Raw genomic sequence first — 26,927 nt, 5'->3', positions numbered from 1 at the left:
TTACATTGTTACAAAAGCAAAAGTAGAAAACGATAAGCCTCGTGTCAAAACTAAATTTAATCTTATTACCAATAGTGTCAGTTTATTTGTGGCAGCATCATGTGGGCGGGCCAGATTGAATTACCCAACTGGTCGCATTCGGCCCGTGAGATGTGCTGGTAGTTTGCCCATGTCATCAGTCTCATTCGTGGGTAAGGTCGCAAGGAAATAAAAAATCAAATATTTGATGATGATGCCATGACATATCACTTGAAACTAGGCATAATGAAAAAGAGAAAATTATTGACTTATTGGAAATAACTTTGTGTTTCCAGGTATTCTCATGCCAGTTAGATTGTGAGAATGAGACTGCGTTATCAATTGTTGATCCAGTGAAAGTGAACATTGAAATAGATTCGTTGAAGAAAGCTGATCTCACTGATGAAGAATTTAACTTTGACCATTCCTTACTTCGCAAGTATGAAGATTTTTATGAACACTGATTATTATATGTTCTATTTGGATTGTCTTGTTAGGGTTTTTCAAACTTTGCCTGTTTGGGGGTTCACAAGCAAAGGCCCCCACTAGGTACCTTTCGCTATGACAATATTGATTTAAAGTAATTTTGTTCAATTATGATTTGTTCAATTCTTTCGTTGTATACAGTTATTCCTCTCGAATTATCATTATTAATAAACACGATGCATAAAAAACTGATATTTTTGTGCTGGAATACTGGACCTTGCAAGGGCAGTCATGTAACCTCTAGTTAATTATGGTTTCATCCACTATTGCAGTTCTTGCATTTGGAACGATTAACTATGCCGATACCGAACATGGACTGGGTAACGGACAGAAGGCCTCAGTTAATCATAAAATTGAGTTTTTTCATTGGCCTTTCTCTGTATTATGAGAGTCATATAAAAGTCATATCCCCTAATTTGTCTTCTTTTTGCATTCATGAATTGCCAAACCATACACACAATAAAATAGGGAGCAACCTCGAGGAAACTTGTTATCAAACACTTATCAACATTTTTTCAGGAACAAACTAGAAGTTCAAATATCAGAGATGAATACCAGAGTTTCATACAATGACCTGTTGTTGTTTCTTGCTATTATGAAGTCACTATCAACTAAAGATAACGAGGAAGTGAAACCAGAAATTGAAGATAAAGGTTAGACTTTTGAGTTTCACTTCTTTTGCCATCAGAACCTGTGCACCTAAAACTTTTTGCTAGTCAACTTCCTACATGGAAAGGTGGTCGGGTCAGAGGTCATACCGCTATGCTTTGATTAAGCTGTCTTGTCGCCTTTTTTCACTTAGACATATATAAGTCTATACAGTTGTATTTCAACCTAGCCCAGTTAGTCCAACAGTCAACCAAATCTAGTACCTGACCCAAAAAATAAATGACACTAAACCAAATAATTCTACTTCTTTCAACAAAATCTGTCGACTCTGTACCTCTACATAGGACCGAGAGTTTATTTGGAGTAATGACATTATAATTTTGCTGTCATAGTCAAGTTTATTATTTCCATCCAGTAAAAAAAATTAACATGCAAAATTAATACGAATAATATTAAATACACATTCCACTGGGGAGGGAAGCAGCGGGGAACCGAAGCTGGGTATCAAGCAGCGACACCCAAAATAAAGGGGTTTAAACATAATCTGCTTTGAACAAGTACCTGCCATCCAAAAGTCAGAACTAAAAAGCACTAATGTGTAGCGTGCACTAAAAAAATTTTCTAGTTTAGGATATAGTGTTGTTACACACTACGTTACATCTTTGGCGTGGTGGTGAGCGGGATTTATTCTCAAAATTTTCAACATGTGACGTCAACATTTTTCAGTACAATATTCTTATTAAGAAAAAAAACATAGAACTCTCATTGTAAGTTTACACTTTCAATTCTACATTTTTGTGGAGAATTTATAACAGTTCTGTTTTTTTGATTTAACTTCAGGAACAACTAAACTAGTGTCGGTATTTCAACCATCGGAAAAACATGTCGATAATTTGTGTCAGCTCGGTTATTCAAGGAATGACGTCGTAAAATCGTTACAAAATGCAGATGGTGATGTACAGCGTGCCGCAGAATGGTTGCTTGGGAATGCGAAAGTTTTGCCAGAATCAGAGATTATGAAGGTAATTTGGCGTGTTAGTTATCTAATGTTGAACTTGTAACGAGCATAGGAAAATTTTCCCTTTCCTGGAAAGAGGAAAGATAATATGATGACTTTGTCATATGATAATTCACAATCTACTGTCAAGTTATAATTTGTGATTGATCCTGGGATTGGTTGAAATGTTTAAATTAGGATGAGGAGCGAGTTATAATTGACTTTTGTTGTGTCGACGACATTGCAACAATTCAGTGTCACCAGGGAAGTTATATTTTGCTCAGAGATAAGTCTTCTTACTTCTGAATAAGTGTGCATAACCAGGCATCGATATTGTTCTCTAAAATGATGCTTTGCAATCTTACTTCAAGCACTTCTAGATATGGTGTAAATCGGTGGTCGGCAAACTGCGGCTCGTGGGCCAGATGAGGCCCACATAAAATTTTCTAGTGGCCCGTAAGCAATTTGACTTTTCATGCCTAAGTTGCTGATAAATTTATTATTATCTGCGCAAGGATATATGTCGTAACAATGTACACGGTTTGTTTTGTAGTAATTAGCCAAACTAGCCTACCGTTAGTAATAAACACAGAAATAGAAGTTGCAGGGGCTTCATAATTTGAAGTTGAATGAGTCGATTGTGTATAGGTGGTGTTTTATGTGGCTTGCATGCTACTGAAAATGTGTATATTTGGCCCAGTAGTGCATAAAGTTTACCATCCACTGCTGTAAATCATCAAGCATTATACAAATTTTCAGCTTCAAGACCAACAGAAAGAATCTAAGAAGGTTCCATTTGACATTGGAAAGATGTTTCTTCATGTTAATTCAATGTGTATTTGCCTGATTGATGATTGTGCAGACTGTGACGTTCCTCTCGCAGAACTTGCCGTTCGTTCCTTGTCAGCCGAACAGAATCTATCCTTTCCTGATCCCGAGCAAATTGGTCCTGTGCCAATTTGTTATGCTGGGAAAGCTCATTTCATTCTTTCTGGGGATTATTATAACAGGTTTGTTGGTATTATCGTGATTTTTAACTTTTTTGTGTTTATTTACTCTTGATACATTCTATGGAGCCGTGATTCTCAAACTTTTCAAGCAGCGCCCCCTTTTTAGAACTTGGCAAGTCTCAGGCTCCACTTTAAAAATAAGCTACTAAATCAGATAGTAAGGCAAAAGTATGTTTCATTCAAAAAACTCGTTGAAAATATGTGGACATTTTTTGAATAAAACATACTTACCTTACTATTTTTTTTTTTTTTTTTTTTTTTAGTTTTTTTGTTTATTTTTGTTTTTTTAGTTTTTTTGACGCGGGGCGCGAGACTTAACAAATTCTAAAAAAGGCAGCGCATCTTAAAAAGTTTGAGAACCACTGGTACAATATATTCTCCTTTAACAGAATGTTATCATTGTGGGAACCATACCTTGAACCATGGAGATGTGGATTGAAATGGAATTATATCACAGGATCTACTTTATCATCAACTGGAAAATGGAACATGAATGTACAGGCATCAGATAGGTAGGTTTTATTAAGGTTTTTAAAACAGAAACTATTGTGAGGAAGAAGTAACAAGATCTTTTTCCAGAAAATAGCAAGCATACACTGTATACGTTTTGAGGATCTGAAAAGCTTTTCAAGCTGTTTGATACAGAAAAATGTTTTTTGACTATGACCTTAACTATGCCCCTGTATCTCGTTCACGCATTATGGATTTATTTTTTGACTGGTTTGGAATTAGGACTTTAATTTTGTTTTGTTCTTTAATTTTACTTCAACTTCTTGGCACATTTTTTCTAGACTTGATATCACTGTGACTTCAACTCTCATCGAAACGATTAAAAAAACAAAAGAAACCTGGACGACAAGTTTCAAAAGAACGACTAATCAACCTCAATCGGAAAATTTGATCGACTTCGGTCAGCCAGAACAAAGTTTTGCGCGAAAACGAAGAGAATTTGTTCCGTATGTTCTAAGGAATCTTACTGGCGAACCACTTAATTTTAAGACTCATGTTTCTACAATACAGAAACCGTCAAGTTCTATAGGACAAAGAGGTGATAACTTAGTTGTAATGTTTAACTAGTGAATGCTTATAACCATAGCTAATCCCTCAAGACCGGGTTACCCAAACTTTTGGGGCCATGGGCCCCTGTCTGTGCCCCAGACATCCATTCTGTGCTGTATTAATTCCTGTGTCCAACCAACGAGGAAGGATAATGTTTCATTTACAACCCAAAGGACATTCATGTGATGGATTAGGTTGCTTTTCACTACACAATTTATCAATTCTTGGATCAGTTTGTGACCATCAAACTTGAAGGTCCGACTCTATGACAAGTCTCGATCTGTATTTTTTCACCATATTGGTAGAAGCTGAATATGTTGAGGACCCCAGTTTAGGATACCCCGCTGTAAGATACAGAAAGTTGATTTGGAACTCTTCCGAATACTGTTAATTGGTTTAAACCAGTGGTTTCCAAACCACAGGTAACGATTTAATATGGCCGCTGAAGTTAAGTGAAACAGTATCGGCTTCTTGCAGGAGCTCCCCTTTCTTGGCCAGCTAATATCCTTCAGCTTCTAATTTGGGCTCGCGGTCAATCAACTTTGGGAACCACTGGTTTAAACCTTGTTCTACTCACATCCTCATTGGTTAACTTGGTATAAATGTATAATTAGTAAATAGCCACATCCAAGGTGACTCCAATAACCCACCAAGAGAAATGAGCATCCAACTTGAAAAAACAAATGGTCACTTCACATTCACAGCATGATCAGTCATCTGTGACTGATGACTGATCATGCTCAGCTATCTACGAAAACACTAGTTGCCAGAAATACAATTAACACCTATCCAATGTGTACTTTATGTTTGTAAACATGTAGGCCTAGAGAAAAAAAACAAAAGCCATATCTGCCTTTCCGCCATTGTTTATCATAAATTAACCATTTATAGGAGGAACATCTCATAGCTCAACGAAGCAGGATGATTCTTGGATTATGGTAATGCCAGGAGATTCTCATCCCTTCAGATTTGATCGTTCAGAAAAACAAAGACATAAAAGATCAGATGAAACTATTTTACATCAGGTATTTAGGAAGGATTATTGTATGAGGATATTCTTTATCTGAGCTTGATAGAACATTATTAACTGGTTGATTATTATCATACCTGACCTGAAGTGGTAGCTTGATAAGATATGATAATTTAGCTTATAATCAAGCAAACTGAATACTTTTATACGTCTAATAGACTCTATAGAGTCCAAATTCATTTTTTGTCAGTTTGAAGTTAGGTTAGAATGACAAAGGATAATTACATACCATATCAAGAGCTGTTTGCCATGGCTCTTCTTTAGGATCAAGGGGGGGAAAACTTAATTAATTGGTGATGGCTTGATCTTTGCCCTTTCTGCCTCATTCGTACAAGAATCTATTGATCGATATATAAGATATTATTATATTTTCTTGCCAGATCATTGCGAAGATTGGTGAATGGGAAACATTATCACCTGTAACTATAAGTAAAGTGGGAGTTTACTTTCGACATGCTACTGAAGAAATTGTCAAAAGTTCAAGTGTTTACAGGTTTGTTTTTTTGATTCTGGATGTCAGTTACCTCCAGTACAGCATATGAATGACACAGTTATATAGTCAGATTTTTTTTGGTGGAGCGTAAGCCCAATAGTACATTCTAGAAGGTAGAGGAACTCCTGTGCAATATTTTTTATAAATTCACCTTGTTAGGGGGCAGCTTATATGCCAGGACATATGGTACTTTCAGTACAGCATATGAATGACATGGTTATGTAGTCGGATCCTTTTGTTACACCTATACTGCCAGCACTAGTGTTATGCACATGTCGCTCTTCTGCTTTGGCCGCAGGTCGTACGTTTATTTACCTTTAGGCTTTCTAATGGTTGCATCCACAAACATTTGGTTATTGATCTTATGACATGCGTTGTTTGCTTCGCACGAGCTTGCTCTTAGGGCATTGTAACATCACAGGCATAGATAATAAATTGGACTCAGGCAAAGGATTTGCAACACAATGGAATTGGAATTACTCGCAAGTACCAGATTGAACCAGATCAAAAACTCGTTTGTGGGCCACACATAAATCGAAATTGGCACCTCTCCAAGGGCCGCACAATTTTTCTTTGTGGGCTGCATTCTGCCCATGGGCCACAGTTTGCACACCCCTGATTTAGACAATAAACCTTCAAACTGTTATGCCAACAAGGTCAACTCTCACTACATCCTATGATCATAATTTGAAAAAATCTATTTTCAGACCTCCTGACCCTGTCAGAGTTGTATTCGCTGTAACTTTAGAAGGAAGTGCACAGAAAGTAATTACGGTTCGTTCCGCTCTCGTAATCAGAAGTAAAATCAAAATACCGGTGCAGATCTGTCTCATCAGCGGAGTGGAAAAGCCCATTGTCATGCCCAGGTAATAGTTTTTCATTTTTTGCGAGATGTAATCCTATCATGTACGAATGATTACCCACAGGATATAAGTTGAAAACTAGACCAGAGACTAAATGTATATTAAGTATAAGTTTATTTTGACTCCATAATCAGCATAACAGGCAATAAAATGATTGATTAAAACAAATAAAAACTGATTATGAAATCAGGAGAGCAAACAAAACCTTAGATAAGGTTTGAAACGTACAGAATATAAGCTGGAGGGTTTTTCCAAGAAGAAGTGGTACGTGTTCACTCACCTAAAATTATTAAATTAATTCACACGCACCCGCACACACACAATCACAAAGTTAAAAAAAACGCGATAAACTTGAGGTAAATTACATAATAAACAAAAATAATAATAAAATAAATAGATGAAAATTATTTGCCACCTCGTATTAATAATTTTATAATGGTTGGCACAGCCAAATTGATCGATTTTTAAACAGGAGTGAACCGTAAAAAAAATCTTTATGAAAAATATATCGCCGAGCTATGATTCTGTATCTGCTTGAATTAGTAGAGTGTGCTCTGATAAGTCAAGTAAAGGGTAATAGGTAAGTAAATAACTCAATCAGACAGAGCACAAGCTCAACATATCATCAAGGACAGACTGCCTTTTTGAAGCTGTAGGATATCTTGTTGGTAGTTGTGTTGAATCTAAGATCAAGACGTTTGGCTCCAATTATTCCCCTTCGGATTCGAACCTATGAACCTGCTTAGTCCTTCACTTCTAAGTTTTTAGCATAATCCTCTTCTGTAATCTATATCTCATTATTTACATTAACAGGCTTGACCCAGGCGGGGTCCAGTATATTCCTTTACAACTAACAGCAATGGGAATCAAGATTCGTCCTGTCCACAGTTCAAAGAATCTATTTCGTCCTTGCAGCCAGACGATACATTGGAATAAAATGTCGAGAGATCTTGAAAGTACTTCCGATATTGTGAGTGTAGTTCCTTCTGTTCATCGCGACTAACGAGTCTAAGGAAATTGTTTTAAACTTTTTTATTCCTTATTCGTTTTGGAATAAAATCAACTCTTGAACTTTTTTTTATATAAAAAGGTAGTGTAAGTCAATTTATGACTCCAGCCATTTATAAAAAAGTTGACTGACTTTGAAAATCTTAATGATTGCCAGATTTTCTAGTTTCAGATTGAAGTTTTGACCCACCGACATTGGGGATCTGGAATCAATTTTGTCGTTTGTCATTTTTTTGACTGGTGCTGATTTTTTTTTTATTTCTGTTGATTGATTTTACAGCAACTTGTGTGAGTGCTTCAAATTAGAAAATTAACCGATTTATCTTAAACCACCATCGTCCAAACTCTGTCATCCATATTTATTTTGAATCAAATAATTTGGGATGTTGTTTCATGAACTTATTCACATATGGTAACCTATTTAAATATTTATGTACCGTACCCTGAAGTTCAACACTGTTGCAGAATGACTATAACTTAAAATTTTTAGGAATGACTTTGTTGAATATCTTATCTTATTACAGGTGACTTGCCAATCTGAAACCAACAAAGATGTTTTCAGGTAAGCGTTAGTTCAATTATTCAAACCGTTTACAACATAATATCCATTATATAGCACACTGATAAGTAGTTTGTATGGCTGAGAACTACATCTTTTTTCATGAATACCATTCTTTTAATCATTTAGCTATATTGTTATTGTTTGTGTGTTTAGGTTGTTGTTGCAGTGTATCCTAGAAGAATATTACTTTATCTTTTCTTTGATTTCCTTGGGTTTTTCTTTTAAACCAATTTGTGCTGTTTTTTTAAATATGCTACATGGACTATGAACTATTTGGCAAAAGGTATCGCCATTTTCCCAGATATTTGGACTTTGATGGGAGACGAAATAATGAACATCAGACAATTTCCTGAACCACCCATTGGTGGTGACAAAGCTAGCAATCCTCTGACGTATAGTCATCAATTATGAGATGTGGGTCTGCATATCCAGAAAAAAGTCATTCTCTGTGAAAAAATAAGCTTGATTTTGCCGCATGGCACTTTAAGTTGACCAAATAATGATTTATTACTTTGTGAATTCTCCAGATTTGCAGTTTGTATAAAGAAAAAAAATTATCCATTATACGAAGACGTCATGGAGAGATTTACAGATCATCATCAACATGGACCAGGAGACGTGGAATCTATGGCAAAGTTTGGTTATGTTCCTCCCCACATGCCGGGCCACACAATTATTATACTGCCTCCAGTGGTTGTTTCAAATCTGCTTCCATGCGACATGCACTATTTTTTCAAGGTAAAATATGTGTTAATTCCCTTCCTATTAGCAGTTCTTACTTGCAACACTTTTTCTTTTTATATGACACCATTGACACCTTTTGCTCTCAAAGGCCTCGTACACGTAGCCATTTCTGTAACATTTCGTCCGACCAAAGTCAGACTTCCTCAGACAAAAACCAAACGCTACATAAATACATTTGTTTCAGTGAGATTCTTGAATTGCATAGAATAGGTAATCAATATAAGTAAGACTACACTAAATACAAAGTAATACCCCTTTCACTAAAGAACAAAATATCTTTCGTGTGGTGAGTGCTGCACCATCATTTCTACCAAAGAAGTCTTGCAAACTTTATTCGAACAAAATTATTTGAAAAAATTTCCACTTATATTCAGGACACACAAGTTGGTGGCAAGTTGATGCCAGGGCAAGATGCAACATTGCATTGCTTAAATTTAGTTCCTGGATCAATCGAACAATCTTCAAACCATCCATTATTACTGGGATGTGCCCTTGAGGGTTTCAGGGAATGCAGAGAGCTCACCATCACTCATATGGAGAGAAATGCTCAGGTGAGAACTTAGTATAGGTTATGACAGGGTTGTGCGACCTGAAATCATTTATACACACTCGTCATTCTATAAAAAGAGTACCGGTAATTTGTTAACATTTTTAAATGTATAATTAGTAAATGTTAACCCAAGTTACTACAATAACCCATCAAGAGAAATGAGCATCCAACTTAAAAAACAAATGGTCACTTCACCTGCACGGCTGGTTGGTCATTATCAGTCAACTGTAACAGATGACGTCATTGATTATGCTCTGCCATCTAGAAAAACACCAGTTGCCAGAAATACAATTAACATTAGTGACTATTTCAATTTTTTCCTTTTTACTTTATTCAGATGAGAATGGCAATGCTTGACCATCAGAACAGAACATTGATATTGAATGTTCGTGTGTTCTGGAGACTCGGTTGTTCAGTGAAAATTTCTATCATGGCTGGATATTGGATCGTTAACAAGACTGGTAATCTCACATTTCGAATTTTGTTTACATCGATAACATGTTATGGATCAGTAATTTGGTTGGCATGATGCTTGCTCAAGTTAATTGAATTTAGAAAACAGCTGAGTGGCATTAAATTCTACGTAAATGTAGCAACAGTCTTTCCACTGATGAAAAAATGACAATTTCAATCTGAAATATAAAAATCGACTACTCATCAAATATATCTCTAATTCCGTTGTGTTAAACCTGTTAGCGGACCAGTAAAAATACAAAACATAATGAAACAAATGTAACTACGACAAAAGTAGCAATTTAAAAGCTGACAATTCAATTTATTGAGAAATTTGCTGCTGTCTTTTTGATATCATACATTTTAAACATAGTTTTATTAGTTATTTAGGGATTGAAATGGGCTTAGGACTTCTGACCAAGTTTGGTTTACTCATCAATAGGTGGTAACACTCACAAAATAAATGGGCAGACCATCGATGCCTTGCATTTCCAATTCAGTTATAATAATAAAATATTATCGCAGACTGACATTTGCTCCACTGCTCTAATTAATCTAATACCTGCACATTTTAACTAAAAAACTATAAAATATTCCAGGTTTACCAATCATATTGAAACAAGAAGGTGCAAAAGTTTCGTTTGCTGGACAATATGATGAACATGAACGAGCTAGAAGCATGACTCCCTTACTTTTCTCATATTCTGATCGTGATCTGCCGTATTTATGCACAATGAGACTTGGAAAAGAAGCTGCACAGGTTGGTAAAAGGCAGGGGTAGTGGCCCAGTTTGTTAAAGGTTTAGACTAAACCAGTGGCTCCCAAACTTTTTAGAGTTGGGACCCACTATTTATTACCACAGCTTATGGCGACCCATCTCGTGGTTTTCTACAATGTAGGCTAATTTTTTTTTTGGTAAATGAACACAAAAGACCTCTTCCAAAAAACAACCTAGTGTTTTTCTTAAAAAGAAAATAAATCTGAATCGTGTCTAAATTTCGGGGAAACACGGTAAGAAAGGCTGTACAGTGTACAAAACTGCTATACGTAAAAAAGCCACATGGTCATTCTTAGTGTAGCAAATTTTTGTTCCTTTGAGAAGATCGTAAAAAGGAAACTTTCACAGATTAGAATCTAAACTCAATTGAATGTTTTTTTTTTTTTTTTTTTGAAAATTTACGTATTCGAGTAGCCACCCAGTATAAATAATTTAATCAAAGCTTCCTACATCTTTTCACGACCCACTAAGATTCCGTTTGCGACCCACCCTTATTCTCTCGTTTACTCTTCTAAAAGTCTGATTTACCTCTCCACACTGTCTATTTCTTAAATAAACTGTGAAAAAGTAACTGAGATAGATAGCAATAGAAGCATAAAAAATTTCCATGGGCCTTGTCTCCGAGATCTTTAACCTATGGTTCCAATACAGTTTGATCAAGTGCTGAACACTGTACAGCGCGGCAAGTAGAGAATTTCCCCTCAACTCATCAAAAAAGTTGACAAAATCGTTAATTTACCTGAGTTAAGATGAGATTAATGCAAGAAATAATTTTTTCTCAATCAATTCATAAACACAGTATCTTGGGTAGTCTCTTATAAAACACATAGTAAAGTTGAAAAAAAAATTCATGGTGTGAAACGTATAGATTTCCCCCCCCCCCCCCAACCTTATTAAGAAATCGACAAAATCACCTTCAAGGCCTGCTAATTTCTAATAACTCTGTGAATTGTACCATAAACCCAAGATCTGTGATGCCAGCATAGGTGGGTTCGAACTTGACCCCTGGCCTTTTGAGTCATGTAACTGCTGGTGTGTTTTATTTTATTGTTGTTGTTAAATATTGGAATATTTTTTGCAATTATGTTTATCATTCTTTTTAAAAATCTAATTTTATAATATGTCAAGCGTAATAAGCTCTGCCTATTCTTTCTATACGGATATATCAAAGAATCACGAATTCGAAATGAATGCTCTTATTTTGAATAAAAATGCATTTCCATATTATGCCAGCTGTATTAATCCCTTTATAGTCATTGTTTTTCACTTACATTCTACATTATATTATTATATTTGTTTACAGGACCTGGTGTTAGATAACTATGCATCAAAATATCCACAATCAAGACCGAGTACTCCTTATTGTCAAAGCTTTTCTATCGATGGTGGAACTTGTACAAGGAATTTAAAAATGGTATGAATTCAATAATAATATGGAAGTGCTTTGCTGTGTTGTACATAGCAAAGGCAAAATCAAATTATCTTCCATTACAAATACTTTCTAAAATAAACTTTCCGAATATCAAATATTGATTATATTCTTAGATGGTTCGTGTTCATGTACAACTTCATGTATATTCAATGTGTTTTAATTTGGGAATGCAGAAAAGCTAGAATAAACACTGATTGACTCTCTGTTATTTTAATAGTTACCAGAAAAAAAGTGAAGCTATTATTTTCACATTCAATTTAAAGTCATGAACTGCTTTGACTTGGTTCAGAAAATTCTCTCTGTTTAAACAGACAAGTCAATATGACTATTGATTCTTGTTATGTTTCGTTAGTTTTGGGTATTTTTTTAATTTGCACCTCATGCTGCAGTTCCACAATTGTTAGACCTACTGTGCGTGAAAAATGGGCCACAGATTGCCAAAACCCAATGTAATAAGAATTAATTATATTCAGGTGAATCACGACTACAGCCCAAGTCGTGTCTACTACATTGGTGTTGGTGTGAGGCGAGGTTGGGGACGGTACATGCACACCCATATTGTGACTTTGGCTCCCAGATTTCTTCTGGTCAACTTGACAAAAAATAGTACTTTAAGTTTTGCTCAACTTCATGCAACCTCTTTTACCGACGATGCCGCTGGATTGAACAGACATCTAACAATTATACCAGGTGGAAACTATTTCTTGTTTGTTTTTTGAGTTTGCGAGTTAATGCTCGATGGAATATGATTAGGGTTCTCATATTTATCCTGCAGAGCAGAAACCTGGTAAAAGTTTTATCATATGGTGACCATGGCCTATCGTAGGGGGGTTTCAAACCTGTTGCTGACGAAGAAAATTATTGCGGCCTCGAATTCTTTCCAGTTTAATCTAGTACAAGTATTTCCAATCCCTTTGCGTTGCGAAGCCTATACCTGGGCCCAATTTTTTATCTTTCATGTTTACCTGTAACTACTAGAAAGCCTATGTTAAATAAAGGTGCGGCCCAGGGTTTCACCCAGTTATTTGTATCTGGCCATCTTGTATTAAACGTTTCACACTCCTGCGCTATCGTATAATTACCATTACCAAGTCCATGATTGGTATGGGATTAATAACCCAGATATTTGTTTCAGATTTGTAGACTTTATAGTGGATGAAGTTGTAACTGACTAGCGGTTATGTGAGCTGCCCTATGGTAACAAGAAGTTCAGCAATCACCTCTCTCAGAATTGCCATTTGAACCAATAAACTCTGTACATGATAATCAGAGGGGCGGGGCGGGTGTATTTCTAATGCCTAGCACTATGTATCATCTGCAAATAAAAACAAAATCCTGTATCTAATCTTTGCTGTTAGATTAATGTGTATCATGAACTTGTTATTTTTTCAGGTTCAAGTATTGTCTTCCACTGGCCTCGAGCTGATCTAGATTTATTACTTTGCACAAGATTATCAGAGGAGCTGAATTGCAAATGGTCTGGTGGTTTTGTGATTGACAGAATCGATGCTTTTCACGTTCATTTAAGAATATTTGGAGGTTCAAAAGGTCGGTTGACTTTTTTTATAATGTGAAAATCCACTTTCCATTCCAAATAGGCTTTGACTAAGCAGCTACCACGCTATACAAAACCAATATATATATATACAGGGTGTCCAGAAAATGTTGCCCGATTTTATAATAATAACAATTGTAAGTTTGAATAAATTTCATTGCATGGTAAATAAGAACTAAAAGCACAACATGATAAAACTTACATTTGGCTCGTTAACTTCAATATTATATTTAAATTTAATTATATTTGTATCGTGAATGCTAATCAAAAAATTATGAAACAACAAGTTAACATTGAACACCTAAAGGTTTTCCACAGAACACAAGTGGAACACACTCATTGTTTTTTGGTGTATTTATTTATATTGAAACAATGCTACTCCCGAAGTATGTGAACCAAGATGGCAGACATCGGGACGTAGTATGTGTACCAGGTTAGGCTATAATTTCAGCTACAAACACTACGGGAGTCAATTGACTAGTGCCCGAACTCATAATAGAATGAAAATAAGAAATATTGGAAAAAAATTAAGACGCAGTAGACATACTACGATCCGATGTCCGCCATCTTGGTTCACATATTCGGGAGTACCGAAACAATATAATTCGGATAATACAGACTCTCAAAGTTGAATGGAAACTTGCGGAATTCCGCAATTTATTAGTGGAATCCCAAGGTTTTGTTCAACCCTGATTGATAACCACTAATTTTCATAGACTTAAGATTTTATATTTACTCATTTCAATTCCAGGAAACCACAGTATTTTCCTGAGAGTTGAAATAACTCTGGTTGATGCTACGTATCGTGTTATGTTTTATGATGGAGACATCTCTTCATGTCCTTCCCCTCTGCGAATTGATAATATCTCGGCTGCTCCTTTGGTTGTTAGACAGGTAAGTTGGAATCTAGAAAGCTGAAATGCTGAGCTATTCACTCGCTCAACTTAGATCAGTGGTTCTCAAACATTTTAAGCCGCGCCTTCTTTTTAGAATTTGTCAAATCTCGTGCCCCACTCCGAAAATACCAAGTTAACAATAAGCTACAAATAGCAGATTGTAGGGCAAAAGAAAGTATATTTTATTCAAAAAGCACATTGAAAATACGAGTACATAATAAAGAAATGTAAGTGTCCATAATAAATGTGCAAAATCAAACCTAACAAATATATTTATTTTAAATTAGCTTCACATCCCCTCAAAAAGTTTCCATGTTTGAGGACCATTGACTTAGACGATTGGCCATTGAACGCTAGTTGAGTAGTCTCAAACATCTTTTTCTATTTCTATATTTTCAAATATATCTGCTGTTCTTAGGGCTGTCAGACAAATAAATCGGCCCACAGGAATCTAGAATGACTTGTTGGCTGTTCCCATACTCAACCTTGTCTAGTAGTGGGTCCGTTAGCCATTGGTTATGTTGTCTTAAAGCTATTTTATGCTTGGGATACATATGAAATATCTTATTATGAGTTCCATGTTTAGTAATTTTTAGGCAATTTTTCCATGTAACTGACTCAATTCAGACTGAATCTAAAAAAAATATATTAGATAATGATACGATAGTAATGTCCACATGTTTTTCTAATTTCTATTGGATTGCTTTTTTCATATTTTCTAAACTTGAAATTTTCAGTGTGACACAGATGAAGGATTACAAATTACTGTTGCACCGTCTTCACAAGTTCCGTATGCCTGTGATGAACCTTGCCTGCCACCTATCATTGACTGCAGAGTTGAAGGTAAGTGTTCTGTATTGGTACTTTAGACTAGGGCTACTCAACTATTTTTACCGAAGATCCGCATACAAAACTTCAAAATTATTTGGGTCCTGTCTTTCCAGAATTTATATATTGGCATCCTTAAACGCACACTTCCTCGACCAGCTGATGATTATTAGCTAAGAAAAATTGCTTAGTATGGTGTTATAGTTCTTTACATATATAGGTATTCAAAACTACAAGAGTTATTTCATGAAAAGAAACTTTGAAAGTGGGGCTAATGATATAAAATAAAGAATTAGGTGCGGTCCGAATCAAATACTCGAAAAGTCCGGATTCGGACTGCAGTCCGCCAGTTGAGTAGCCCTGCTTTAGACTGTTGCTAAAGTTTGAGGTGAACTATGTCAGCTAGTTCAACTATGTTACCTACATTTCCTAGTGTGAAATATTGATAATTCAGTTAATCCGATGATCCGACTGCAGAGTTGAAGGTATTTGTTCTTTATTTAGGCAGAAGCAAGACTACTGAATTACTTAGAATATTATATTTATTTTTCTTACAGTCATTCAGTCATGGGATAAAGAGAATTACAAATTTCCAAATTTGTTTATGTGCTCATCCATCTTCTATGACCACGATGTAACCCACAAGTCCACACAATTGGCACCTTGGCTGAGCCTAGAATATACATAAGCAGGTCTTTTTGAGTTCGGCCATCCGCGTGACTTTAACAGAATCTGAAAACATTAATGATAAAAAATCTGCTACCCTTGACATTATGAGAGCCATCTTATGCTGATTTACCCATCAAGTATTCATCTGGTTGAAACGACACTTAAGCATTTCATTTCACACTGTCTGGAAAAGGCGAGATGCTGATACATTTAAATAACCCAATGACTTTCCATCTTAATTGAGTGGTTTTTTATCTCTCTCTCTCTCTCTCTCTCTTTCTTAGGGGGTGGGGAGAAATATAGCCAAAGCGGTTAAACCTCATCTTTTGAAATGTGACAAAAAAAATTTTTGAATCAAGATGGCAAACACCGGCACGTAGTATGTGTACCAGGTTAGGGTTAGGCCATAGTTTCAGGTACAAATACTAAGGAAGTCACTTGGCTAGTCTCCGAACTGGTAATAGAGCTAAAATAAGGAAAATTGGAATAAAATCATGGCCTAACCCTAACCTGGTATACATACTACGTTCCGGTGTCCGCCATTTTGATGCACATACTTGAAGAGCGCCCTTTTTACACCCTCAAGACTCTTGAAGGTTGCTCTTCTCACAATCACTTCCTAAACTTTTTAACCACGATTCTGTTTTTTTCATAAATCAAGTTATTTCTATCTTATTTCCACAGGTGTTGCAGTTTCTGTTCAACTCAACATGGACAACATTGATGAAGAAAAAGTTCTTTATTATGAAAATTTCATTTATATAGTGGTCGGGAGACATTCTTCATCAAGTAAGTGAACCGCTGTCCTAATCTAATTACCAAACTCAGTTTTTTAAAGACGTATGGTGAAAACACAGTGTACTGGTTAGGCAATCTTAATTTTATCTCGGAGATAAAATAGCTTTTCAGATGGACTATCATTCAGTCACTTAGGGCAGACTGAACGTCACAGAAATACATCTGTGTATAGCGTGTGGATTATATATCGCTGTGTTAGTCGAGGATGCTTGAACGAGATAATATTGAAGTGATAGTGATAAAAAGAATAATCTCTCTCCACAAAATAACAAGTATATTTGTGAGCTCTCATTAGATCATAGTCCTAACATAAAACAAGATATAACTTAATCAAACGTGAATAATGCCGTTTGGCATAGTTTTGCTGATACGTTGGTCATTTTATCTTAGTGTCCTTATATCTGATAATTGCCTCCTTTCCTTAGGAACTATTTTTATATTCAGACTCAATGCACAACAATCCAGTATATAACGAGGACCAGCTGGTTTTAACGGTTCACCATGTTGATCATGACTGGTCCGTGGACCAAACGAGACACTTGGTGACACTAGAGAAGCGCCGAACAGGAAATCGATCTCAACTATGGAGAATGACAAGTGAAGGGTATTTACGACACGAAGGATCGTCGCCACCCGGTGGCAGATCTAAGTATCCGTAAGTAAATTGAGATTAAGACGGAAACTAGATTTCACACTCTTGCAAACGTTAAATGGCTGAATGGCTAGTGTCTCCCAACTTATGCCCTGAAAATTTTCTTGGGTCGCTTTTTTTTTCAGCAAAAAAACAAAAAGTTCGCTCTATTTAACAATTTACTGATAACCGGACATTTCCTGGCTTGCTATCAATAATTCTTTCACCAAATGAACAAAACGAGATTAATGAAAATGCGAGCTTATATAGCTTGGATCATTTTGGCAGCGAAGTACGTTTTTATGGAGCGGTTATTCAAGATATTTATAGATATCAGTAGATGCTTTGCTCAGAGCAAAAGGCACGGGTAAGCATCGTATTACATCATTATACAAAAAAATATGCTCTTTTTTACTTATCGATCTTAAGATCGGTAAGTATGTTGATAGGTATTTGTCTGTTTGTTTGTTTGTCTGTTAGATGAACGCGATATCTCACGAAGGCGAGGTTGAATCTGCTCCAAATTCGAATGCATGTGCATTCATTATATCTCGGACCAGAAGCCTATTGATTTTGGATGGATTATGTCCTATAATTAGCGAGTTATTAATTAATTAGTGATGGGACACGCGGTGTCACTATATGGTCATGAATCGAAACCGCAATTTCGATCGATAAGTCTACGGTCTCCGACCGATATTCTCGTAGTTATAGGTTGAGACCTTGTTTTCATCAAACTTGCACAAAAATCTTACTTACGTCTATCATAGGCTATAACACTTTATTCCTCATCAATCAGGTCTTCTTCAACTCGGCAAGGTCTTGTTCTCGATATCGCGGAGATGGCCATACATAGCGAGGTGATGCCACTGACAATAAGGAACATTGACTCAACTAGGAAATCACAGATCTGGAGTTTTGGTGTCGATGGAAGACTATCATGTGGATACAAGAACTTGTGTGTACAGGTGAAAAGATTTCCGCTTTTTTCTGCTTGCTAGATAAAATTATGTCTTAGTTTTTGTTGATTGTATTGGTATGAACTGCTTAAACTCTTCCATCAGTCGATATTCAATAACGCTTAATTCTGGCATGCTATCAGTTTTCCTGCATACTAGCAGTTTACAATAATTATTTCATGAAGTCTGTCTCTAATCAGAACAAACATAAGGATAAATAATTTGTGAAGTTAATGCAAGATATTTGAACCAAATAATATAAACATTCTTATTCCTGATATAAAATCCTCCCGGTCAGGATTCACTAACACAGTGGTTCCTAACTTTTTATGGCCTGTGGCCCTCTTCGGGCGGCTTTTTGCACTTGTGGCCCCCCTGTTCGCCATTTTACATGGCGAATGTCACTGTCAATATTAAGACGGTTTCTAGATTTTGTTTCCACAGCAAGAAACCCGATCTTGGCCATTGTTGCTTTCTTGTCAAATCTAACTCGCTTGACAGCCAAGAAACCGATGTCAACGTCTTTCACCTGGGAATGATTTTTGTCACGGTGGTTTTAGACTTTAGATTGACGTAATAATTTATTGCTCATTACATACAAGCAATTCAGGCATTGAACACATTCTATCTCATCTCAATTTAACTGTCGTTCCATTTTTGCATTTTGGACATTGAGAATTTAAATATGGGTTTTTGTGTCTATAATACGATACTGGAGTTATGTTGCAGTCTAGTGAAACCGCCCAACTGTAGGTTAGACGGCCTACCAGCGAACTATTTTGATTGGTAGATTTTAAATTCAATTGTGATCAAACAACTCACGCACAGAATACACCATGTGATCGCAAATAACCTATCCAGGTAATGAAACTGCGGTGAACGCCTGAACAGGAAATTTTATTTTAAAAGAATGTATGCAAACGAAATCGCTTTATGACCAAATATCAGCCATATGTCGTGGCCCCCTGTTGAGAACCTCTGCACTAACACATAATGCAGAGAGAAATTAATAGCAGTAAGGAAGATGCTATTCAACCATATATGGTCAAAATTGGATATATGCCAAATTTTGAACCACAAAACTCTACACAAATTCTATTTCAATTTCAAATTTTATAAGAAAAACAGAACAGTTTCACAGAAGAGCTAAAATATTTATTTGTACATTTCAGAATAGAAAGAAAGAAAATTTCAAAATAATTAAATTGAAAATAAATTTTATCGGTTGGAAATATTTATTTTGCTTCCTACCTTTTCAACAGTCAGTATCTACATTAAAATATGGTAAAACATTAAAATTGAAAAAAGTATGATAACCATTTTTATTTTGGGCAGGTCATTTCTTTAATCAAAAACTCTATTTACAGAAATGGGCAAACGACCAAGTTGGACTCGCACCTTATTTACCTGACAGTCTGGCAACACCGAATCAATATTGTCGCAGTGAGAAGATGATTGCAGGGAGTGGGGTTCTGGCTTTGAAAGTTGTTCGAGATGGCCCGACAAGAGTTATAAGAGTCATGGATATACAGTGAGTGGTTTATCTATAATTTATTTATTTAGGCATTCCATGCATTTGAAATATCAATGTACTTTGTAGAAGTATTATCCAATGAGCGAATGAGCATTTTTTATTAATTAATTGAGTCCATTCACCTTAAACAAGTATTTAGCTCAGCTGTTCCCAATGTTTTGTTCATGCAGCGCCAAATTATCACAGAAAAAAACTTACGACGCACTTACACGAAAAAAAAAAACGTTTTAAATAAATATTAAATTTATGATCGTAAATATGTACTTTATGATTTTTAAGGCTTATTACTTATCGATCTTCAGATCGGTAAGTATGTTGATAGGTATTTGTCTGTGTCTGTTAGATGCACAGGATATCTCACGAAGTAGTGGTTGAATCTGCTCCAAATTTTGCATTTTTCACAGTAAATACAAAAATAGCTTCTTATAACAAAGAATAGCATTACAATCTAATTGCTTTTACGTTATTATTTTATTTTCGAATTTCCTGACTCCTCTTGCAAATATATATATTGAACTTCAGGATTGATTAAAAATTACTTTTCCATTTTTAATAACAGTCAAAAGCGAGCCGGCATATCTCGTGATTCCAGTAACTGGGTTATGATGACGAGACAACACTCATCTCATTCAGTTGATCCGAGTCAAGAGGAAAAAACAAATTCAAAATCCAGGAAAATAAGTTTGAACATTGACTTAGCAAAAGGTAAGATATACTGGGTTATCAAAGAATCAGATTATTTTGAATATATTTTAGAGCAGTGGTTCCCAACTGGGGCAACGAAATATTCAAAGAATGACCGAACGCAAAACTGATTATACTTTACAATTTACAAGAAAACTCTCCATTCTTCCTAGTTTCTATGCTTGATAAAGTATTACAGAGGGATTTGAATTTGTTGAGCATGATTTGTTTGAACATAATGGGATTTGGAATCTAACAATCAGAATTCCACTATAAATGATAAAAAGTTGGGCCATGAGTGCTAAAAAAACGGAAGCAGACCACGAGCCATAGAATGTTGGGAATCACTGTTCTAGAGAGTACAGAACATTTATGCAGAGTGTCCTGAATTACTGAAACTTTTGGATACAATCATACACAAACAATTGTTCAGTGTTTAATAAATTTTCTCCATGTTTCGTAGATGTTATCAAAATTTATGCGATTTGTTTTTACTTATCGTCTTTAGATCGGTAAGTATGTTGATAGGTATCTGTCTGTCTGTTAGATGCACGCGATATTTCACGAAGGCGTGATTGAATCTGCTCCAGATTGCATGTGCATTCATCATATCTCGGACCAGAAGCCTATTGATTTTGGATGAATTATGTCGTATAATTAGCAAGTTATCAATTAATTAGTGATGGGACACGTGGTGTCACTATAGAGTCATGAATCGAAACCGCAGTTTCGATCGATAAGTCTTCGGTCTCCGACCGATATTCTCGTTTCTTATTTTGGTCATAACATGAAATCTAGAACCTACACAATTCAGGATTGTCTATCCAGGAGCGTATCCAGGAATTTTCAAATGATGGTTCTGAAATTTCTAATTGCCAAATTGTCAAGTTAGATTGTATCAGCTTGCGGGTCTGGAGGCCAGAAAACGTGGGTCTCCAAGAGTCTTTAGAGGGGGCTCCCGAAGTATGCGAACCAAGATGGCGGACATCGGAATGTAATATGTGTACTAGGTTAGAGTTAGGCCATAATTTTAGGTATAAATACTACGGGAGGCTCTTGGATAGTCTTCGAACTGATAATAGGACTAAAATAAGAAAAATTGGAAAAAAATTATCGCCTAACCCTAACCAGTTACCCATGTTACGTTCCGATGTTCGCCATCTTGGTTCGTATACTTCGGGAGCATCCTTTAGAGTCTAAAACATGTTTCAAGCTACGAAAACTTGCATTGTGTGATACAGAAAAAAGCTTTTTTTTACATTTCAAAAGAAGGAAGTTCGGCCTTAAACCCCTTACGACTCCCCCAGCCTTCACCTTACAGTTTTAGGTGAGAATAATGTAGGTAAGTCCAACTATGGCTTTGGACTTTGCCTTTTTTTTTATTTTCAAATTTTTTAACCAAAATAAAAACTGTGGATATTTTTTCGGAGTTTGGATATTAGACGTCTAATAGTAGTAATTGAGGTTAAGATCTTTAACAAAACTAAAAAAGCATTGAGTTAACTGAGCATTATCAACAAACAATTAAAGAAGATTTGCATCCACCAAAGTTTTCCGGTCATAATTTGGATTTCACAGAGTTGTGATTTGGAATCCATTAACTAAATAAACTCTTCTGTCTAGTGCTGTACAAGAAAAGACAGAAAACACACAATTACTCCTGCTGAAGTCGAGACTCGAATGTATTGTCGTAAACAAATTCACACAACTACGAATCACATGATCAGAAACGCGGTGTCATTTCATTAATGATTTGGCAGATTAGGTTGAGGGGGTGATTTAAAGTTGCTCCAATTTCACACAATCACTCCCTGAATTGTTTAATCACAATTCTGTGTTTTGATTTTTTTTTCATCTGCACACAGGTGTAGGTTTCTCCTTGATCAGCAATGCACCTGAAGAATTACTTTATCTAACAATGTCTGGTGTGAGACTAGAAGCCTCATTGGATGAGAAAATTCAAAAGTTTGGTCTCAAAATACAGAGAATACAGGTAACTGGTCGGCACGTTTTTCAATGATACATTTTTGTGTGCAAAGTGACTTTGTAAGAAAAGACAAGGGTAAAAATTTTCCATATTCGTCTCCATCGCTAAAGTGCTCTAATTGGGCCAAAAAAAAAATTTTTTTTTTGATTGGCCCCCGTATTCCAATTGTTTTTTATTATTTCCATTCTAGTTTGGAGAAAAATTTGGAAATGTTACAAAAAATAGGTTCTGTTTAAGCTACTGTAGTCAATAAAAAGTTACAGGGATTTAGAAATTAAAAATATGTTAGTTTTACCATTCTGGGTGAAAGCTCTTGATTTTAATCTCTTCAACTTTGTTTAGATCGATAATCAACTACTCGGAGGTCGACCACCTGTGATGTTGCATCCGTATAAATCAGCTGCAACCAGAGACAAATCACAGACTTCAACAAATTCATCTGCTACAGACCCTCAGCCTGCTCTCTCCATTGAAGCTGTAAAACTGCCTTCTACTAATAGCTTGTAAGTTAAGATCGAATTTTTATTTTAATCGCAATCTTAACAAATTCCATGAGTTATTTTTTTAGCTAAAACATCAACAATTAGTTTGGGTTGTGGCAGCATCAGGCGGGCCAGATTGAATTACCCAGAAGGCCAGATTTGGCCTACGGGTCGTAGTTTGCCATGTCAGGGCAAGACTAGACGTCTACACAACAACCCTGATTTTCCTCTTTTTTTTCTCTCCCAGGTATGAGATTTATCGTTCATTGTCGATTAACATTGGAAGAATGTGTCTACAGCTCGAAGAAATCTTACTCCTGAAACTCATTCAATTTTTTGGATCTGGACTTTCACCTGAAACGGATTTATCACTTCTTGATGAAACCAGGGTGAGTAAACCCGTCTGATTTTACCAATTCATGTTTGGTTACCAGTATATGTTAGGTCTGGTAATACCCAACCAATGAAACCAGGGTTAATTATCATTGTTGTATGGAAAATTGTTATCCTAAATTTCAATAAAACTGATATTTTCCATACAGATGGATTTGATTCAAAATGCAACAGTGTCCAAGATAATGATGGATAGTGGGAAGCGATATTACTTCGATTCATTGATCGTTTCAATCCAACCAATGCAATTATCCATGTTCACGGCTTCAAGATCACACATGGATTTAGATTTAAAGGTAAGACTCCGTTGTTACTTTTTCATGATTTTGAATTCTGACTTTGACCAAGGCTCAGGATAAACAGTCGCTGATATATATAGCCAATATAGGGAGCTATTTTGCCAGCGGTTTCCAACTGGGGCCCTTAGGGGGCCACAGAGCTGTTGAAGGGGGGATAAAATGCCCAAAACTGTTTTCAGTTTTCCATTCACATAAAATCTCCTCGTACTTCACTTGATAAGGTGTTTTCACGTTGTTGAACATAAATTGTTTGAACATGCGTGATTCGGAACCAACCAATCAAAATATCACTATTAGCACTACCGGAATAATAAACAAGGGGGCGATGAGTGCTAAAAGTCTTCGAAAGCGGGCCACGAGCCATACAATGTTGGGAACTACTGTACTATGCTTTCACAAGAGCCAAAATCTTATTTCTGTTTTTCACGAGGTGTCTAAGCTTCTTCACTCTATACCAGTTGTTCCCAAGTATTGTTACCCCTAATCGAATTACTGATTGCTCAATTAAACCGTTCGTACTCTTGATATAATCTCATTCAAGTTCATATTGTGTATCCTCTGACTCACTTTACTATGTCATAAATTTCAATTAATTTTTCAGCAAATCAAGCAATCGTCCTCATTGATGCTCATACAATTTGAGAGAGCTCCGGTAACAATGCAACCGTATGAGAGAAAACATGTTTTTGAAACAACTGTGTTTATAGTGGATGAAGCCAAGAAGGTAAGTGTTATTTACCTGCAAGACGAAATATCTTATGTAGTATGTAGTAAAATATTTCAAGAGAAACTCATTTGAACTGTTTCTAAGCTCATTACTGCTATACTAAAATAATTAGAAAACTATTTACGGTATAAGATGTCACAACCATGAGAAGGAGTAGGCCCGCTATGCCATGTTACTATTACCATCTTCAGAAGGGTGTGTACCGATATGGAGGTACCTAACTTTGTAATAACTGTGTTGGAACAGATTACGCATCTTAAATTCAAATCCAATGACCCCCACTTCACTCAGAATGTAATAAATTGGGCAGACAATGCCGAATCAGAAAGATTCTGGTATTTCAAAATAGACTCTTTACATATCTTTAGATATCAGTGGCCACCTGTATAGGGCCTTGTTGAAAGCAAAAATAAAAAACGTGGTATAAGAATCTTTGATTCTCGGATACATAATTCTTTGTATTTACAACCATTGAACTCTTTTTCAAAATTTTCCAGCATTTCACTGAGCAACTACGAGGGCAAGCGGCGAGGATACTTGGTGCTGTTGATTTCCTTGGAAATCCTATCGGCCTACTTAGCGACCTGAAAGCAGGTCTCGGAAGTATGGTTCAAGGAAAACCAGGGAGTTTACTGAAGCATGTCACTCATGGATTGTCAAATTCTGCAGCAAAGGTTTGATAAAAGGTTTTATTTTATATTCATATGGTGTTCGATCCTTGGGACTTGACTCCATATATTAGGCCTTCGCCCAAGTAAATCCAATTATATGTCCCCCAGACTGGTTACCGGACGAGAAGCTGTGATTAACTATATGATTAAGCCGTCTTATTGCCTTTCCTCTCCCCGGGATAAATATGTAAATCCTCAATCCTATCCTTACAATGAAATAATGGCATGGCGGCACTAATGGTTAGTGTAAACAGGAGAAGGAGGCAATTTACTTATTAATACCCTGATATTCCAAAGTAGTAACCTACTAATTACTTGACTATACACCAGGGTGGTCCAAGGTTGTCGGCTACGGAGCCAAAAAATCAATTTTTCATATTATGCGAACCCCATAGTGCCAAACACATCAGTATTTAGCAAGCTAAAACATGCAAAAACCACTAAAAAAACCTACTAAAAGTTGCAAAATTTTGTTTTAAATAACATAAATATAAAATTAATATAAAAATATAATAATGAATAATATTAATTAATTAAATTCTATACTGAGTTTGGACCTCCCTGGTAGAACTGTTTAAAACCTCACCCTGTTATTATGCAAAAATTAAGTGAAATTATGTTTTCCTCCAGTTCACCGGATCTCTGTCCACCTTTGCTGGAGGAATCACGATGGATCAAAATCATGAAGAAAAAAGACGAGCCATCCGCTCTAATCCTAACAATGCGACAGATCATTTCGTGGCTGGCCTACAGGTACTAATGTAGTTTGTTGACACAATTCCTTTGTAAGTTGGTTCACTCCCGTCCGATACATACACTTGATAGTGAGATGCATTTGCTAACAAAAGATTGAACTAGTTCACGATGGCGAGCAGTACTCGTACACATAACTAACCTCCAGTGGGATTCGAGTTTGCCATGAGAAATCGGTTAAGATTTCCATTGTGTCCTAGATTAAACATAGCAATCTCATGGTACTCTGATATCAACAACAATTAAACTTCATTTATTTTTTGTTTTTCAGAGTTTGGGTACCGGGCTTGTTGGAGGTTTGACAAGTATTGTTACACAGACAGTTCGAGGGGCATCAGACGAGGGCGCTAAAGGGTTTTTCACAGGGTTTGGTAAAGGATTGGTTGGGACAGTAACTAAACCTGTTACAGGTCAGTATTTTTAACCAGTCATTTTGATGATATCTTCACTCTGAAAAATGGGTACTCCCGTTATGGGTACCAGGTTAGGGTTAGGCCATAATTTTATTCCGATTTTCCTTATTTAATTCTATTGCAAATTTAGGGATCGTCTGTGTTAGCCAAGTGAATATACCCCTGCCCATAGGCTTCAATCCCTTCACACATATTGATGTAAAGTAGGCAAACAAAATTAGTTACCTCCATATTGGTACACACACTTCTGGAGCACTGAAAAATGTACATATGCAGCTGCTGATGTGTTAGCAGCTATTATTGGTAACTCAGTATGAACATATATCTAATAAAAGTCCAGATCAATAACCAAAGTAAGCCATGAGCAATACCAACATGAATGAGCCCTCAAGTACATAGAGAACATGGCTACTTCACCTTCACAGCTGGTTGTTCATGATCAGTCATCTGTGACTGATGACATCACAAGTCATGCTTAGCCATCTGGCGAAATGGTAGTTGCCAGAAATACAATAAAGATAGAGCTAACAATTCTTTCACCAAGGCTAGAATCATT

General features: G+C 36.1%; 1 protein-coding gene across 2 annotated transcripts in view; it reads left to right on the top strand.

Annotated features, from left to right (window-relative positions):
• The window catches only part of LOC120327520 (intermembrane lipid transfer protein VPS13D-like), a 101,077-nt gene that overhangs the window by 68,235 nt on the left and 5,915 nt on the right, over window positions 1-26,927 (top strand). For both annotated transcript variants that reach the window (XM_078114635.1, XM_078114634.1), the window contains 33 exons: window positions 315-457; window positions 1,024-1,157; window positions 1,954-2,135; window positions 2,870-3,120; window positions 3,510-3,632; window positions 3,912-4,168; window positions 5,071-5,204; window positions 5,590-5,702; window positions 6,410-6,568; window positions 7,379-7,535; window positions 8,098-8,135; window positions 8,663-8,873; window positions 9,254-9,430; window positions 9,767-9,890; window positions 10,482-10,642; window positions 11,964-12,074; window positions 12,566-12,782; window positions 13,485-13,640; window positions 14,399-14,541; window positions 15,281-15,386; window positions 16,725-16,829; window positions 17,283-17,493; window positions 18,269-18,437; window positions 19,796-19,959; window positions 20,522-20,667; window positions 22,512-22,639; window positions 22,976-23,136; window positions 23,363-23,504; window positions 23,658-23,804; window positions 24,409-24,531; window positions 25,032-25,208; window positions 25,836-25,958; window positions 26,230-26,368. In XM_078114635.1, the coding sequence (XP_077970761.1) occupies window positions 315-457; window positions 1,024-1,157; window positions 1,954-2,135; window positions 2,870-3,120; window positions 3,510-3,632; window positions 3,912-4,168; window positions 5,071-5,204; window positions 5,590-5,702; window positions 6,410-6,568; window positions 7,379-7,535; window positions 8,098-8,135; window positions 8,663-8,873; window positions 9,254-9,430; window positions 9,767-9,890; window positions 10,482-10,642; window positions 11,964-12,074; window positions 12,566-12,782; window positions 13,485-13,640; window positions 14,399-14,541; window positions 15,281-15,386; window positions 16,725-16,829; window positions 17,283-17,493; window positions 18,269-18,437; window positions 19,796-19,959; window positions 20,522-20,667; window positions 22,512-22,639; window positions 22,976-23,136; window positions 23,363-23,504; window positions 23,658-23,804; window positions 24,409-24,531; window positions 25,032-25,208; window positions 25,836-25,958; window positions 26,230-26,368 (5,032 nt within the window). The remainder of the gene's footprint in view (window positions 1-314; window positions 458-1,023; window positions 1,158-1,953; window positions 2,136-2,869; window positions 3,121-3,509; window positions 3,633-3,911; window positions 4,169-5,070; window positions 5,205-5,589; window positions 5,703-6,409; window positions 6,569-7,378; window positions 7,536-8,097; window positions 8,136-8,662; window positions 8,874-9,253; window positions 9,431-9,766; window positions 9,891-10,481; window positions 10,643-11,963; window positions 12,075-12,565; window positions 12,783-13,484; window positions 13,641-14,398; window positions 14,542-15,280; window positions 15,387-16,724; window positions 16,830-17,282; window positions 17,494-18,268; window positions 18,438-19,795; window positions 19,960-20,521; window positions 20,668-22,511; window positions 22,640-22,975; window positions 23,137-23,362; window positions 23,505-23,657; window positions 23,805-24,408; window positions 24,532-25,031; window positions 25,209-25,835; window positions 25,959-26,229; window positions 26,369-26,927) is intronic.

Source organism: Styela clava, chromosome 7 (genome assembly GCF_964204865.1).
Source record: "Styela clava chromosome 7, kaStyClav1.hap1.2, whole genome shotgun sequence".
In the NCBI taxonomy this organism is placed as follows: domain Eukaryota; kingdom Metazoa; phylum Chordata; class Ascidiacea; order Stolidobranchia; family Styelidae; genus Styela; species Styela clava.
Note: the sequence above shows the minus strand (reverse complement) of the source record. Positions and strands in the feature narration are given on the sequence as shown.